Source organism: Papilio polytes, unplaced genomic scaffold (genome assembly GCF_000836215.1).
Source record: "Papilio polytes unplaced genomic scaffold, Ppol_1.0 DF822067.1, whole genome shotgun sequence".
NCBI lineage: Eukaryota > Metazoa > Arthropoda > Insecta > Lepidoptera > Papilionidae > Papilio > Papilio polytes.
This window is the reverse complement of record NW_013527137.1, coordinates 251,870-266,366: the sequence shown is the minus strand read 5'-3', so window position 1 is coordinate 266,366 and position 14,497 is coordinate 251,870. Positions and strand designations below refer to the sequence as shown.

Sequence of the window (14,497 nt, the reverse complement as noted above, 5' to 3'; positions counted from 1 at the left end):
TGTATAAGCATAGAGAATTGATTTGCGAATTGCGAATCACCGGTCATTTCGCGGCTTATCAGCGCCCATCGTTTTAGTATATCACGTTAAGTGAGTTTTTTAGCGGCTGAGGAGCAGGGAGCTCTTTTTAAGTTTTAAGTTCAGTTCTGACACACATCTAATGAAAGGTAGTATGATGGAGAGCAAATGCGAACAAACCCCACAGTTTTAACCAGTTTACTTTAGTGTTAAAAGAAAAAAAAATAAAAAATGTAAATATATAATGAAAAAAGGAAGGAGGATTACGCAACAAAAAAAAGAAAAGAAAAACATAAACTGTGCAAAAAAAGTACGGACCAGGAGTCTGTAGATGTTGATAATAAAAAAACAGTTTACTAATTTATTTTTGAAATAAATTATATAACAATACTCAGTACAGTTATGAGAAATAACTTTTTAAATTGCGCAGCCATAAAAATAAGTAGAAAGTAGAAAGCTGACGACGACCAACTCAGAAACCTTTGAACTTTTTAAGCAAAGTTAAAAATTAGTTCTACTTCTTCCATTTGTACGAAACTAATATTATTTTGTGTAAGCGAAGTTTTTCAAAAGAATGTACTAACGAATAAATAAAAATAAAAGATAATTTTTATAAATAGATGACAAGTTTTGTTAATAGATGGCGCTGTATAACCTTGCGTTTAAGGTGGTATGATTATAAACTTTTGAGTTAACGTGATTCTAAAATGTAAAATTCATTGGATAACGCACCTTCAGTAAGCACATGTTATTAACAATTTTAATTATTACTCTATTCGATAGGTTATGGATTAAAATTGTAGTTTAGTAGGATTAAATACTGAGTTGTATTGATTCTGATAATTTGTTAAATGCCATTGACTAATTGTTTGGAGTTGTTTAACTCTCGCCGCGCAGTCGATAGATTAAACAGCCGTTGATTAATTGCATTATTTATCTCTTCGGGTCAGAAGGTAATGAAGGCATCAATCAGTGTCAGCGTTAAAACCTATGAATTTTCTCCACTAATGTTATAAACCGACCGATTGTGGAAGAGAGGAGATAAGTGAGTTTAATTTAACCTTCACTGCGTTAATCTTAGTCGGATTATATTGTATAGTTTTGACTTACTAGTATAGATAACTAACTATCGCCCGCGACTCCGACCGCGTTAAATTAAATAAAACAAAACTGAGTAGCCTATGTCTTCTTCCAGACTATTCTCTACGTCTGTGTCAAATTTCATCGGAATGCGTTCAACCGTTAAGGCTACAAACTCTAACAAACATCCATCCATCCATCTAAACTTTCACATTTATAACATTAGTATGATATGATAGTGGTGGTGATGATTTATTGTATTTTAAGTTTTTTTTTGTCACTGATTTTAATCACTATTAACTATAATTTAACATTTGAGGCGAATTTTAAGGCTTATTAACTTTATCTTTGGATTTAAGTAAAAGTGTACCAGGATTTTACCGAGTAAGAATACCGTTTCCGGAACAAACAGACTGAATGACATTTCAAAGTTGTGAGAGTACAAATGGCCGCTCGAATTGTACGGATATTTGCTTTCGGATGTATTTCAGTGCCATAGGTGACATCGTTTTGTTCCATTGCCAAAGAGGCAGATGCCATTCCATGCAAAATATTCATAAAAGCCATGTCTATTGGAAGTGACGTTAATACTTTTGACATTGTTTTTATTTCTGCGTTAAAAAAAATAAAAAAATATTTATTAGTGTTATATTATCAATCTATATTAATATTATGAAGAGGAAAGATTTGTATTTTTGTATGTATTAAAGTAACACAAAAATTACTGGTTTGATTTTAAAAATATAGTTCACCATTGAAAAGCTACGATATCAATCAGTAACACAGGCTGTTTTTTATTGTTTTTTTTTCACGCGGCCGTAGCAACACCTAGTAGTAAATCATAGCAGTAGTTATATTATTAAGTTACTAGTAAAATGTAGGCAAAGTGTTTATCATACCGTAAAAAGATAGAAAATCAATCAGACCTCTCATAGCGTGAAATCAGTTCTGATTAATTGAACAGCTTTTAGTAAAATCAAGCATCAATAGATGGCGCTCGATTGCAGTAATCTGAAAATACAGCTGGATAATTGATCCGGTCTGTTTCACGCGGAAGTCGATTAAATAAACAACATTTGATAAATTACATTATTCCCGCTTTGGTCCGGGAACTAATAAACGCATCTGTCATTGTCGCAGTTAATAAAATACGATTTGAATTAAATTAGTCAGGTTTTGCGTTTAAACGTCAAAAAGATTTTTTAAATTATTGATAACACTTGTTAAGTTATTGTTCCTATTTTTCGTTAATTTAAAATAAATTCTTTATCCCAAGTTAATGAAAGACGAACTGTTCCCGTGCGGCTTCATCCGCATGAAATTATAAAAACTTTAATTCGTTGCTATCATTTGTACTTTCTACTACTAACTAATTTCAATTGAGAATGTCAAAATTCAAATGAGAACGATTTGCAATTGAATAACCATTACCGTTTCCTAGACAAGGACGGTTTTTTAATTTATTTATCCCCTAAGTTTAATAGCGTGAAAATATAAAAATGTATAAAAAGAAATTGTTATTCGAAAATGTAGTGTGAGTGCTGATAAGTTACATAACTAATAAGTGCGTGTTTACGCTTTACTATAATAGTACATAGTAGTACAGATAAGGAACAAAATATTCAGCACGAAAACTTTACAGAAGCAATTTAAATTCCTGAACATAACGTCCTTGTTCTCGAGCAAACACTTGTATTACTTGTGCTTTGTTCATCTTTTACTTATATTTGCTCTAACTTGAGTACTAAGCTAACTCTTAGATTATCTTGCGAGAGATTAGGACTTATATAACGCAACATTTTCTATACTAATATTATAAAGAGAAAAGATTTGGTTGCATGACAGGCTCTAAAATTACTTAACCGATTTGAAAATTTTTTACACTGTTAAAAAGCTATAATATCACTGACTAATCGTCTTCCCTACCTTATCCTACTTCCGTAGTGTCGACGCACCAGATAACCTCCTCCAAATAACTCCATCATCCGTCATCTCAGTCATCACTCCCTTCTTGATTATGTCACCTTTCACGCAATCCATCCATCTCTTTCTATGTCTCCCTCTACCGGTGTACCCCTCTATTACGGACTAATATAGGCTATAATTAACATTATATTAATGGGAAGAGTATGGACATGGCAGAAAAGATATATTATAAAATATATAAAAATATAATCCTTGCCGCCCAGACGAAGTTATGGCGAATTATTAGTTTATTATAATGAACATACATTATAATTTAAAAAAAAGTTATTTTTAAAGTAAAAATAAATTTTATTGCTAAAGGTTGTTTAGAGGATACGACAAACTAACTTAAGCCTTGTAGAGTTTCAATACTTTATACTAAGCGGATACCTTAGTAATCATTTAACGACTGTAAGACAGTAAATCCCGAATTAAATTAATTAAAATCATAAAACAAATTGATCGTGTACATAAGACAAACAGAAGCTTGATATTGAAAGAACAAACCTTTTGTATGGAAAATTTAATTTTGGGACCTTTGTTTTTCTTCATAATAAACCCAGCTTAATATTGCTTTAAGTAATTTTGCGGTTTGATGCGGATTCTCTCAATTATCTGGTCTTAAAATTTAGCTACAAATTAAAATATAAAGTTTTAGTACGAAACGAATTTAGTTATTTAGGAAAATATATTCTACAATTAGCTTTCGCCCGCAACTCTGTCCGTGTGGAATACTAAAAGCGAGACTATGCGTTCTTCCAGGCTATCCTCTAGGTCTACGCCAAATTTCATCGAGATCCGTTTAGGCTACAAACTCTAACAAATATCCATCCAACTATCTAAACTTTCGCATTCATAATGTTAGCAAGATTAGTATAAGGAATTAATAAATTGAATTATTTATATGTTATGTTCAGTAGATAATTAATTTCATACCCATTTTAGGAAATTTCCCGCTAAAAATTCTCCAAACATATCCAGCTAATAATTCTTCTGTTATTTGAACTTATGTGGTAATCGAATTAAATTCTTTAACTATCCACAATAAAAGAATTTAAAACAAGCTACTGAAGTAGTGTAACTTTTATTACTTTATTTACATAGCTAGAGAATTTAAAGCTCAGTATAAATTCCCACACTTAGCTCGAAAGTTTACACTTTCCGTAAGCTTATTTCAAACTTTTCTCGAGTTTTCTCTCATCGTATGAGGAAAATAAGAAAAAGTTACTCTATCGTTATGAACTACTGTTTTTATAGAATACTAGCTGTGTTTTGCGACTTCGTCCGCGTGGACTCAATAATATATACTCTATAATATGTTACTCACTGGTAGTGTAGCTTTTAAATGTTGAAAGAAGTTTTTGTGTTATTTCAATACATACAAAAATACAAATCTTTCCTCTTTACAATATTATTATAAACTTGCACGTGACTGCGACTTCGTTAATGTGGGAAAAAACATTAAGCGAGGAGCCAATGTACTGTTATCTGTCTATTCCAGAGTTCTGGAGTTATGCGATTCTTGGCCAGTGAAGTTGATGAGTAGCACTCAATCACAGGACTGGCCATCAATATAGTGTGAACACTTACTGGAGTGTGTCTGTACCATAACTGGCAGTCGCTACTGTTCAACTATAGAGATATACGACTTTCGTATTCCGACTTTATAAAAAATGAAATCTCATCAAATGCAACATTTTCTATAAAAGCAATCTTAAGTGATGTCAACGTAGAAATTCTTAATTGAAAAACTTTTTACGATGTTTTTGTCCCTTAGGGACTTAGCACGCCTCGAAATAATAATTTATGGACAATTTAAAGCTTTGAAACACAAACGACATTACGTTGTTCCTTCGTTTTCTTTTATTGCGTTAGGCTTAATGGGATAAGGTACACCTGGGTACAAGAAGCTAAAAATAAAGGTTCAAGTACCATAGGTTTGTTTATTTTAGTGATATTATGAATCCGAAAGTTTAGATGGATGGATGACGGCTATACGGATCTCGCTGAAACCTGTCAAAAATGAAGAAAACAGTCTGGAAGAACACATAAGTAAGAACTAAGTATTTTTTCTTATTCCACGCGGACGAAGTCGCGGGCGACAGCCAGTTGAATGATGATTACTTTCGTTTTTTTTTAATACATAAAAGTTTTTAAAGCATTAATGATTAAAATTTGCTAAAATAGATTTTGTTAACTTGTTCTATTTTGTGGGGAATCCGTTAGTATTCAATTCTCGTATTGTGGGTATACAAAAAGTCGGGAAACCGATTTTTCTCGACCATACTTTTACAGTCTTAATTGAAAAAGTTTTGACTTTTTTCCGAAAGGGATCTTAACGCACCCTTAGAACAATCAATTAAGGAAAGTTCGTAACGGAATTACAAAGTCTTTTAATCAGTTGTCAAAATGTTAGATGTTGTTAAAAATTTTTCTGTGCCGAAAAAAATTTACAGGTGCATCAACTCCAATTTAAATTTTTAAACAGTACCCTTTGAACTCATAGTCATAAGTCATTACTAAAGGACTCCTTCAATGTCTACTATACGACTCTGAGTTATTTTCACATACCTATCGAGTCAGATAAGTCGCATTTTACCTATCTAATAAAAGTCGGCTACTTGAATGACCAAAAAAGCGACTCGCATAAGTGTCATATCCATTTTAGTCGTATAACATAACCCATTTGACAATTTACGCCGAGTAGACCGTCGTATTGTATCATTTTATGTCAAAGAGATTCAAATATACAGAGGAGGCAAAGTTAAAATTCACTTAAGACATTTTTCACATAATCACTAACGCTAACTATTGTTAGGATCAAAACCACATGTCAAAATTGTATTTAATTTTTTACGCTCTTTAGTTCATTTTATAACAAAAGATAGAGCTTATTATAATTTTGTAAAATGTTTTATTACATTCTAATACAAGGGCACGGCTGACACTAAACAACTTACATAGTACCTTTCAGAGAAAGTACCGGTGAAAAAGGAATTTGTTCACTATGCCTCGTCTATATATTATTTTAATGTCTGCGTACGACATAACAAGCAATGTAGCAATACAATATCGTGATGTGGGTACAATTACTTGCACCCTTGTCACATTTATGATAATGATATAAGGTTGAACGTTTTTATGTTTCATTATTCAATGTTCTGTAGAACATAATACTTCGATGTTGGTAATTAGTAATAATAATAGTAGAATGTAATAGTAATGAAAATGACTACTATGAAAATTGTCTTTTATAAGAAAACTGAGAGTTTCACATGGGACCTTAATAGTCTCTTAGTCGAGATTTTTTTCTACTCATTTTACCTTTAGGTTAGGAATTATATATCCTCTTGGTTAGTTAACAATATTTTTATTAAATAAATGTTTAAGTTTTTCCCACAATTTCCGTTGGCATTTTGAAGTGATGAAAATCACTTTGATAGCGAGAGTGTTTCTGAAAGTCCAATCTCGTTTTAAATTGGAAAAGACGAACCGCGACGCAATCGAGGAAATATCGCTAACTTATAGAGGGTTTATTATGCAGTGATTTTTCAATATTTAATTGAATCACATAAACGAAGTATTAAGATTAAACGTGGATAACAAAGACAAATACCAAAGAAAGTAAGGATGGATCGTGTGAAAGAAGATATGCTTAAGAAGGGAGTGAAATCAAATATGACGGTTGATAGAGATGTATGGATGAACAGTGCTGTGCCGACCCTCCGTATGGACAAGGGTAGGTTGATGTTAGGAAGAATTAACATAGGAAATATTTCTTTCACCGTTACCCAACTGTTACATACACTAGAAGGTATAACAATTAATATAATGATTAAGATTGAAAGGATTTCAAAATATTTAAAAATTAATTAGAACAAACCTTAATCGAACTCAACGGAAGTGAGGGTAGATTTTAATTAATTCTTAAATCTTCATTAATTTTTCATGTGACTTGGCAACAGATGGTGCGCTACTGAGCGTTAAAATTAAGTTTCGAGCTTCTGTAATAACAATATTATGGTTTCTGAATATGAATATACTAGCTTCCTCCCGCGACTCCGTCCGCGTGGAATTCATTTCTTACAAGATTAATGTAACTAGTAAATATATAATAATTAGGTAGGAGATACATTAAGGTATATTTATAAGAAATGGGTGTTTGTCGCCAACAAACTGCTGTGCAGTTTGGCGACATTTTTATTTGTAAATTTTTATATATTTCTTTTCTGTATGTAAATAAATAAAAAAAAATAAAAGTAGCCTATATGTTCTTCCAGACATCTCTACATCTATCCTCCTCCATCCTCTACATCTATACCAAATTTCATCGAAATCCGTTCAGCTGTGTAGGCAACAAACTCTAACAAACATCCATCCATCCATCTATCTAAACTTTCGCATTTATAATATTAGTATGATGAGTATTCAAATCTAAAACGCCACGTTTTTGGTTAAATTGTGTTTTTAGAATATCTTTTAGCGAAAGGTTTTTGATTATGTAGTTATTTTATCAACTTCATTTACTATTTATACCAATAAATTCGTTGAAAAGCATATATATTATGAAAGATTTGAGTGCTTGTAAAAATCGTCGATAGATGGCGCTGGACTAACAATTAGCACATGCTTTTATTTGTCGTGCTATTCTATTTTCTAAATTATAACCAATATATCTAATTTACAACATTACTCTTCAAAAATAAACCATACAGATGATAAACATTAAAATGTACATTTAATAAGATTATTCCTTTGTAAATTCGAGTTTCAAATTAAGTTTTCTTGCTCATCTTTTAACATGCGAGTGGATGCAAACAATTGAAACTCAAATAAGAAGTATTAGGGAGGCATGTAAACATGAGATATTAGAGCCGACACATCTCCCTTGACGGGTAATTAATTAAAGTATCTCTGAACGCTAATGAATTTCTATTGTAATGCCATTCATCACGCTACACAGCTTGATTGTAATATACCTTTAACGTAGGATTCCATAACCTAAACGAACATACGAAAATTTATCGTTATCTCTGTCACACTTATTTGATAAAACTGGAATAGCATTTAATTTTTGTTTGACATTTTTGTTGTGAAAACCCACTTCAATATTTCATACATTCAGTATCTGGGGTTTATGATTAGAAGGAAACAAAAGAAAATCGTTGTTTCAAAGAAAAAAACGAGTCGGAATTCAAACAATGAAATCTTTAGGGCTTGTCCCACCAAATTGTAAATAGAAAACAATCTAACGTGTAAAATATGTGATGGAAATATCGAATTTTGGTCAACTGTTTAGTTAAACACATGTTTTAACTCCTTAACCGCCGCTGATTGATACTATGGTCGTCAGCGTGATTATATTTTTAACATAACATATATAACCACACTTCTTTCTGTATTAATACTTTAATATTTATTGTATGGTATAAAAGGATTAATCTTTTGTTTGGGCCCTGATATTGATGCTTGCGAATAAAACACTTGGAAGTTAAAAACGTATTTAATTATGCGACTTAAACTTCAACGACTGTACAATTTGATATACGAATAATTGGACACGTCCCCGCAGCGGGTTGCCTCCCTCGCTTACCACGGCGCGCTTCGTCGCCCGCGAAGACGCTCTCGAAGACGCTCTCGAAGGCGCCCGCGAAGGCGCCCGCGAAGGCGCCCGCGAAGGCGCCCGCGAAGGCTCCCTCTAGCGGCGCCTGCTGGAACCGTGACAGCAGCGTCGAAATCGATGGCGTTGCAGCCGCCGATGCCATCTGCCATCTGTTGACCTTAACATATCGACCTTAACACATTTTTAGCTAAAATGCATTTGAAACGCTATTTAGGTTAATAATTAAAACAATATTAAGTTTTAAGTCTTTTGAATCTAAGTAAACTGATGCTATATAATTTGTAATTTGTCCCTTTTCAGATTTTTTTGTCACTTAAGTGGCTAATATAATATTTATGACGTCATTTTATGTGTTATGAAGGTATTTTAGGCAGTACCCTTGTCACTCGCATGACGTATTCATAATGACAGCTCGATGGAAATTTGTTTTGTGCCCGCCTCATTTGTTTTTGTCAAGTGTTACATTGAAAACATAATTATGGATAACGTTTTTTTATGCTGATGTTTTTATATTAAAATGAAAATGGAACTCGAAAAAATTACCAAAGATCAAAGATGTGATGAAACATTTAATTTTTTTGACAAGCTTTGAATATAATTTTACTTAGCAATAATACAGAAAAAAAAATGACTTATTTACTCTAAAACTATTTGGAGTTTAAATCTGGCCAAATTGTTTAATATCGTTGTAGAGTCCGCTTTAACATCTTCGCACTAATTGGCAGGCTCGCCCGATGTACTACCACGACCACACAGAAAACAGGCGTGAAGTGGAAACAATTCCGCGTTTCGTCTGTTGAGTGTGGTGCCGGAGGCCTAATTTTAGTCCCCTTGCCTTTGTAACCCTCTCTTAAGAGGAAAGGATGGGAAGGAAAAGTGGATTTGACGGTGGAGGAGACGCATAGGAAAGAGAAATGTCCTCTTTATGTGCGTCTCCTCCTCCGTCAATTAAGGGTAGGCAATGCATCTGCAATTGCGGATGTCTATGAGCAGCGGCGCTTTCCATTTCGGGAGATTCAGGTGGCCGCTTGCTCGTTTGCCAACTTATATTATAAAAAAAGCAGCAATTCTCCCGTGTTTCAAAATATCAGAGATAGATTAATACAATTATAAATATATCTAGACATTAATAACAGACAGAAAGGCATTAAACATAAATGGAATGTTTGCAATACCTAATTAAGTAAATGTACATTACTGCTGTTTGTATTTATCTTGTATAACTTAAACCTCTATACTCGTATCTTTGAATAAGCACTAAGATAATATTGTTTAGTCTAGAATTTACTTGCTAAATGATTTTAGTAAAGAAAGTTCTTTAATGTTCTCTGATTTTTTATCTGTGGGATAATTATTTTAACACGAACCATCTCTCTGTTCTTATCCTACTCTATGGAAGGGGAACACCAAGTTTTAAATTACACTTTAGGCCGCCACATCCCTCCACACAATGCACCAATCCGGTAATAATAACGAAGTAACGGCCCGAGCCGAGGCTCCTGAGGGAGCCCTCGAGCTTAGTTACTCATAAACGATGTTTAGACTGAGTGCCATCCGCGTTCGGCCACCTCAAGCCCGAAGCTGTAAATGCTTCTTCAATGTAAGTGACAAATCAGTCAAAAAAATCTATCTATCTCTTCTCTTGTTAACGTCACGTATCTATCGATTCTTGTTTTGCATTTTCGATTCTGTATTCATAAATATAACATGGAATTTTTATGAGTGAAATAGAAGAGGATTGTTGAATAGTTGGACAGCTGTCGCCATTTTGAACTCGCGGCAATGTGAAAAATGAGTGCTGTATAGCAACAGCAAATATCCAACAACAATATTTGTATAAGACTGTTTCTATTGTTTTAAAATTTCGTTTTATTTTTGACCAGTGTTATTCTTGTCTATGTTCATATAAAAAAATAAACTTTTGTTTTTAAACAGTAATTTAAAACATGCGATATTACATTTTTGTAGAACTATTTAGTGAAATTATTAATGCTTACTTAATAAGGCCGTTCAAAGTAACTTTTTTTTCAATAAATTCTTTTATATTAAGTACATATTTTACTTTCACCAAAATTTCACTATCATATTAAATAATTAGATCTTTTTCCCAAACATTAGATTATTCGAAAAAATTCCTACCCAACATGCTACCAATTTTCGTTAATCTTCTGAAAGTCTTTCAAAGTTACAAACTTTTGGGCATCCGTTAAGGTTCAGAAACATAAACTTTGTTGTAAATCTAATTTATTGATGGATTAAAAAAAAACAAATACGGAAAATAGTGAAATAAACATAAATAAATAGTACATAAAATAACTCAACTTTATGTGGACTATCAGCCGTTTCCACAAGGTTTATCGAAGATTCCATCTAATACTAACACTAACCTTTTCCCGTACTGCTCTGCTCAGTAAAGGTGTGACGTCATAAGGCCATTTGCATATAATGTACGTTCATAAACAACATTATGCATCAAGTATTATCAAATTCAGATAGAAGTTTCATATAAAACAAAATTAATCAAGGCAACAATCTCGTATCAAGTTCAACCCTTCGAAACACACTCGCGGGAATCGCTCAATTGTTACAATTTGAAGCGCATAACTCCATCACAACGGAGATGGTACGGCTAATATCGTTTTGAAGCTTAAGTTTACACTTAATTGGTTTACTAAAACATTCCTTAACAGATAAAGTTATATACGAACTAGCTTTCGCTCGCGACTCCATCCGCGTGGTATTAAAAACAAAAGTGAATAGCCTATGTATTCTTCCATACTATCTTCTATATACCAAATTTTATCGAAATCCGTTCAGACGTTTAGGCTACAAACTCTAACAAACATCCATCCATCTAAACTTTCGCATTTATAATATTAGTTTGATATAGAACAGGGATGTTTGTTACGATTTAAAAAGGTTAACTTGTTTATTATTTAATCGATTTTAAAAATTCCTTTATAGTGCGGTTACACTTTTACTACTATCGCACAACTGTTTAGTCGTGCTTTCATTCATCATCTCCTTATCCTACTCCCGTAGTGGCGCAACAGGTTTTTGTCCTCCACATAACTCTATCATACGTCATCTTAGTCATCATTCCCTTTTTGATCATGTCACCTTTTACACAATCCATCCATCTCTTTCTAGGTCTTTTTTCTCTTTTTAGTCGTGCTTTCATACCTATTAGCCTATGGATGTCCGTACTCTACTTGATTTTTAGTTATGCAATTGAACAGTTGAATAGGCTGCGAAACAATCGACAATCGCATAACAGTCTTTTGATAGATTAATCAAAGGTGTGCGCCCGCTCTTAGCATTTCGAAGCTTATCTTTCCGCGTATAAATAATGACAATATTATTATTATTTTGTCTATCAATCCAGATATAACAAGACGCTGAAATTTCGATGCGATTTACTATACTGTAATCTTTGTAAATTGATTTAATGACAACAATACTGGTTGAATCCAATATTTCTCGCGATAAAAGAAAAAAAACCAATACTTTCGGTTGTTATTTTACAGGAAATTGAAACACCGTTATCATCAAATCATATAGAACAGCGGGATGTTCTATAAATAGAATTACGTTAAAGGTACATACCGATTTTCCTTACATTCATACAATGTTGTAAGAAATGACCCGACATATGAAAAGACGTGAAAATAACTAAAGGAGAATCTTAGTGTGTCATGTACTTTTTGTTAGAATTTTTCTTCTGTTTGGTTCTTTATGGTTCCGTGTTGGTTTGATACTTGAAGATTGACTGGAACGGTCCCGGTTCCAGTCAATCTTATACTATCCAGATTGTATCTTATACTATCCACAGTGTATTTAACACAAGGGCAGCAAACGTGTGATTGAGGTGTAGTTATCTAGTTAACAAAAGAAGTGCGTCAGGATCGAGACAAATGAAGATCTGTGGTCTCTGCGAGTACTTCTATTGTTATTTTTTTTTCTGTATTCTTAAACTTGTCAAAGAATTTCATAGAAATCAGATGTGCAATTTAGAACAGATGTTCCAAGATTAAGTCCCGATGTTTTCCCTTTCCTTAAAAAGTATTTGCATAAGTTCACCTTTTCGGTTCTAAGAGTTTGTGTTATTTCTAAGCGTCTCCATTCTAACGGCAAATAGCAAATGCGTTGTCGAGGTAAATCCTAGTATATTTGAATTACAGCCACGTACACAAGCAGGTTGTGAAAATATTCCTACAGCTTTAGCAATAACATAAACACGTCGCAACTTCGCCGAGACAAAAGGACTGGAGCGTGACGTGAATTGTATGGAACTTAGCGATGGGCTTTTCGCCTTCTAAGATTTTAACTTTATTGCTGTGTCTTCATTTTTTTAAAATGTCTTCTGTTTTGTCAGGCGTAAAATAATGTGTCATTTACAAATAATGGCTGTCGATCGAATAAGGTTAGCGTGGTATAGACATGTTATGCAACGAGACGATGGGGACATAAACAAGAAATTGTTAAGAAAGAATGTGGATGGATACAAAGAAAGAGGAAGACCGAAGAAAGTATGGATAGATTGTGTTAAAGAAGTGCTTAAGAAAGGAGTGGATTCAGATATGACGGCTGATAGAGAGGTATGGAAGAGCAGCACATACTGTGCCGACCCTCCATAAGGGATAAGGGCAAGTTGATGATGATGGGTGTCGATCGAATCTATGCATTATACGCCCAAATGGAAAAGCGATCGATCGTTGTGCCAATCTACTGAATGGGAAACAATTGAATTACGACTTCGCACATTTTAATTTAAATTCCATTGGGTAAACTAGTAACGCCATCTATGATCTATTAATTAACATCACTGTTTCGTCTAGTGATGGTTTATTTTCAAAGACGATAGATGTCACTGTTAAGACTTTTTAAATGTTGATTTAAGACTTTAATTTTATGACATGTTTCCATTTTCTGTAGATGATGGGGTAAAAGCATTAACAATTTGTATTATAATTTGGGACAAACTACATAATAAATAATGAGAGCACTTTGTAAAACACGTCACGCGAGAGGAAGAGGGGGTAAATGGGTCATTAGTGACAATTAAATATCGAAAATGAAATTATGGGATAGCGAAATTTATGCTAGTGATGTACGAACGCTTTTAAACATGTTATTTTTATTTATTGTAATTAATAATTATAACTTTATATAGAAAGATGAAGACAATTTAAATTCTATTTTATTTTGTTTAAATCAACGATATAAATAAAATAAAATAGAATAATAAAATTTCATTCACTTGTACTTAAGCAAATAATATATAAGATCTTTTTAATAAACCAACCATAGATAAAATTACTTTTCATATGAAATGTACGAATTTTAAATACAAAATCTCAAAACGACATTACACGAAGACCAAGCGAGAGAAGCATAAAAAGTAATTTATTAGTCCGTTAGAAGGAAGAAGGCGGCATTGTGTCGAGTAAAATATGATTACTGTGCGGATCTTTCAGACCTTTACGAGACTTCGTTTGAAAAACTAAATGGTTAGCTTTCTGTCTACTTTAGAGTAAGCTAAACTTATTAGAACTAATTGATACTGAGAAGTATAAGATAAAACCTCTTAGTATTCTTGATTCAGACTAAGGATGTGACGTAAAATTCTCATTATAAATGTAAATTAAGAGATACAATTTTTAATCTACATAAAATATTTATATGTGTAATGAATACAATACATTTAAAATGCAAAAAATAATGATATGCCCTTTTAAATAATATCTATCTAACTAATATTATAAATGCGAAAGTTTAGATGGATGCTTGTTAGAGTTTGTAGCCAAAACG

General features: G+C 32.8%; 1 protein-coding gene across 1 annotated transcript in view; it reads right to left on the bottom strand.

The window, feature by feature from the left end:
* Nucleotides 1-4,903: 4,903 nt before the first annotated feature.
* LOC106106810 (uncharacterized protein K02A2.6-like) overlaps nucleotides 4,904-14,497 on the bottom strand; it is a 44,291-nt gene continuing 34,697 nt past the window's right edge. Inside the window, exons 3-4 of the mRNA XM_013287468.1 lie at nucleotides 8,657-8,835; nucleotides 4,904-4,959 (exon numbers count right to left, since the gene is read on the bottom strand). Coding sequence (XP_013142922.1) covers nucleotides 4,904-4,959; nucleotides 8,657-8,835 — 235 coding nt within the window. The remainder of the gene's footprint in view (nucleotides 4,960-8,656; nucleotides 8,836-14,497) is intronic.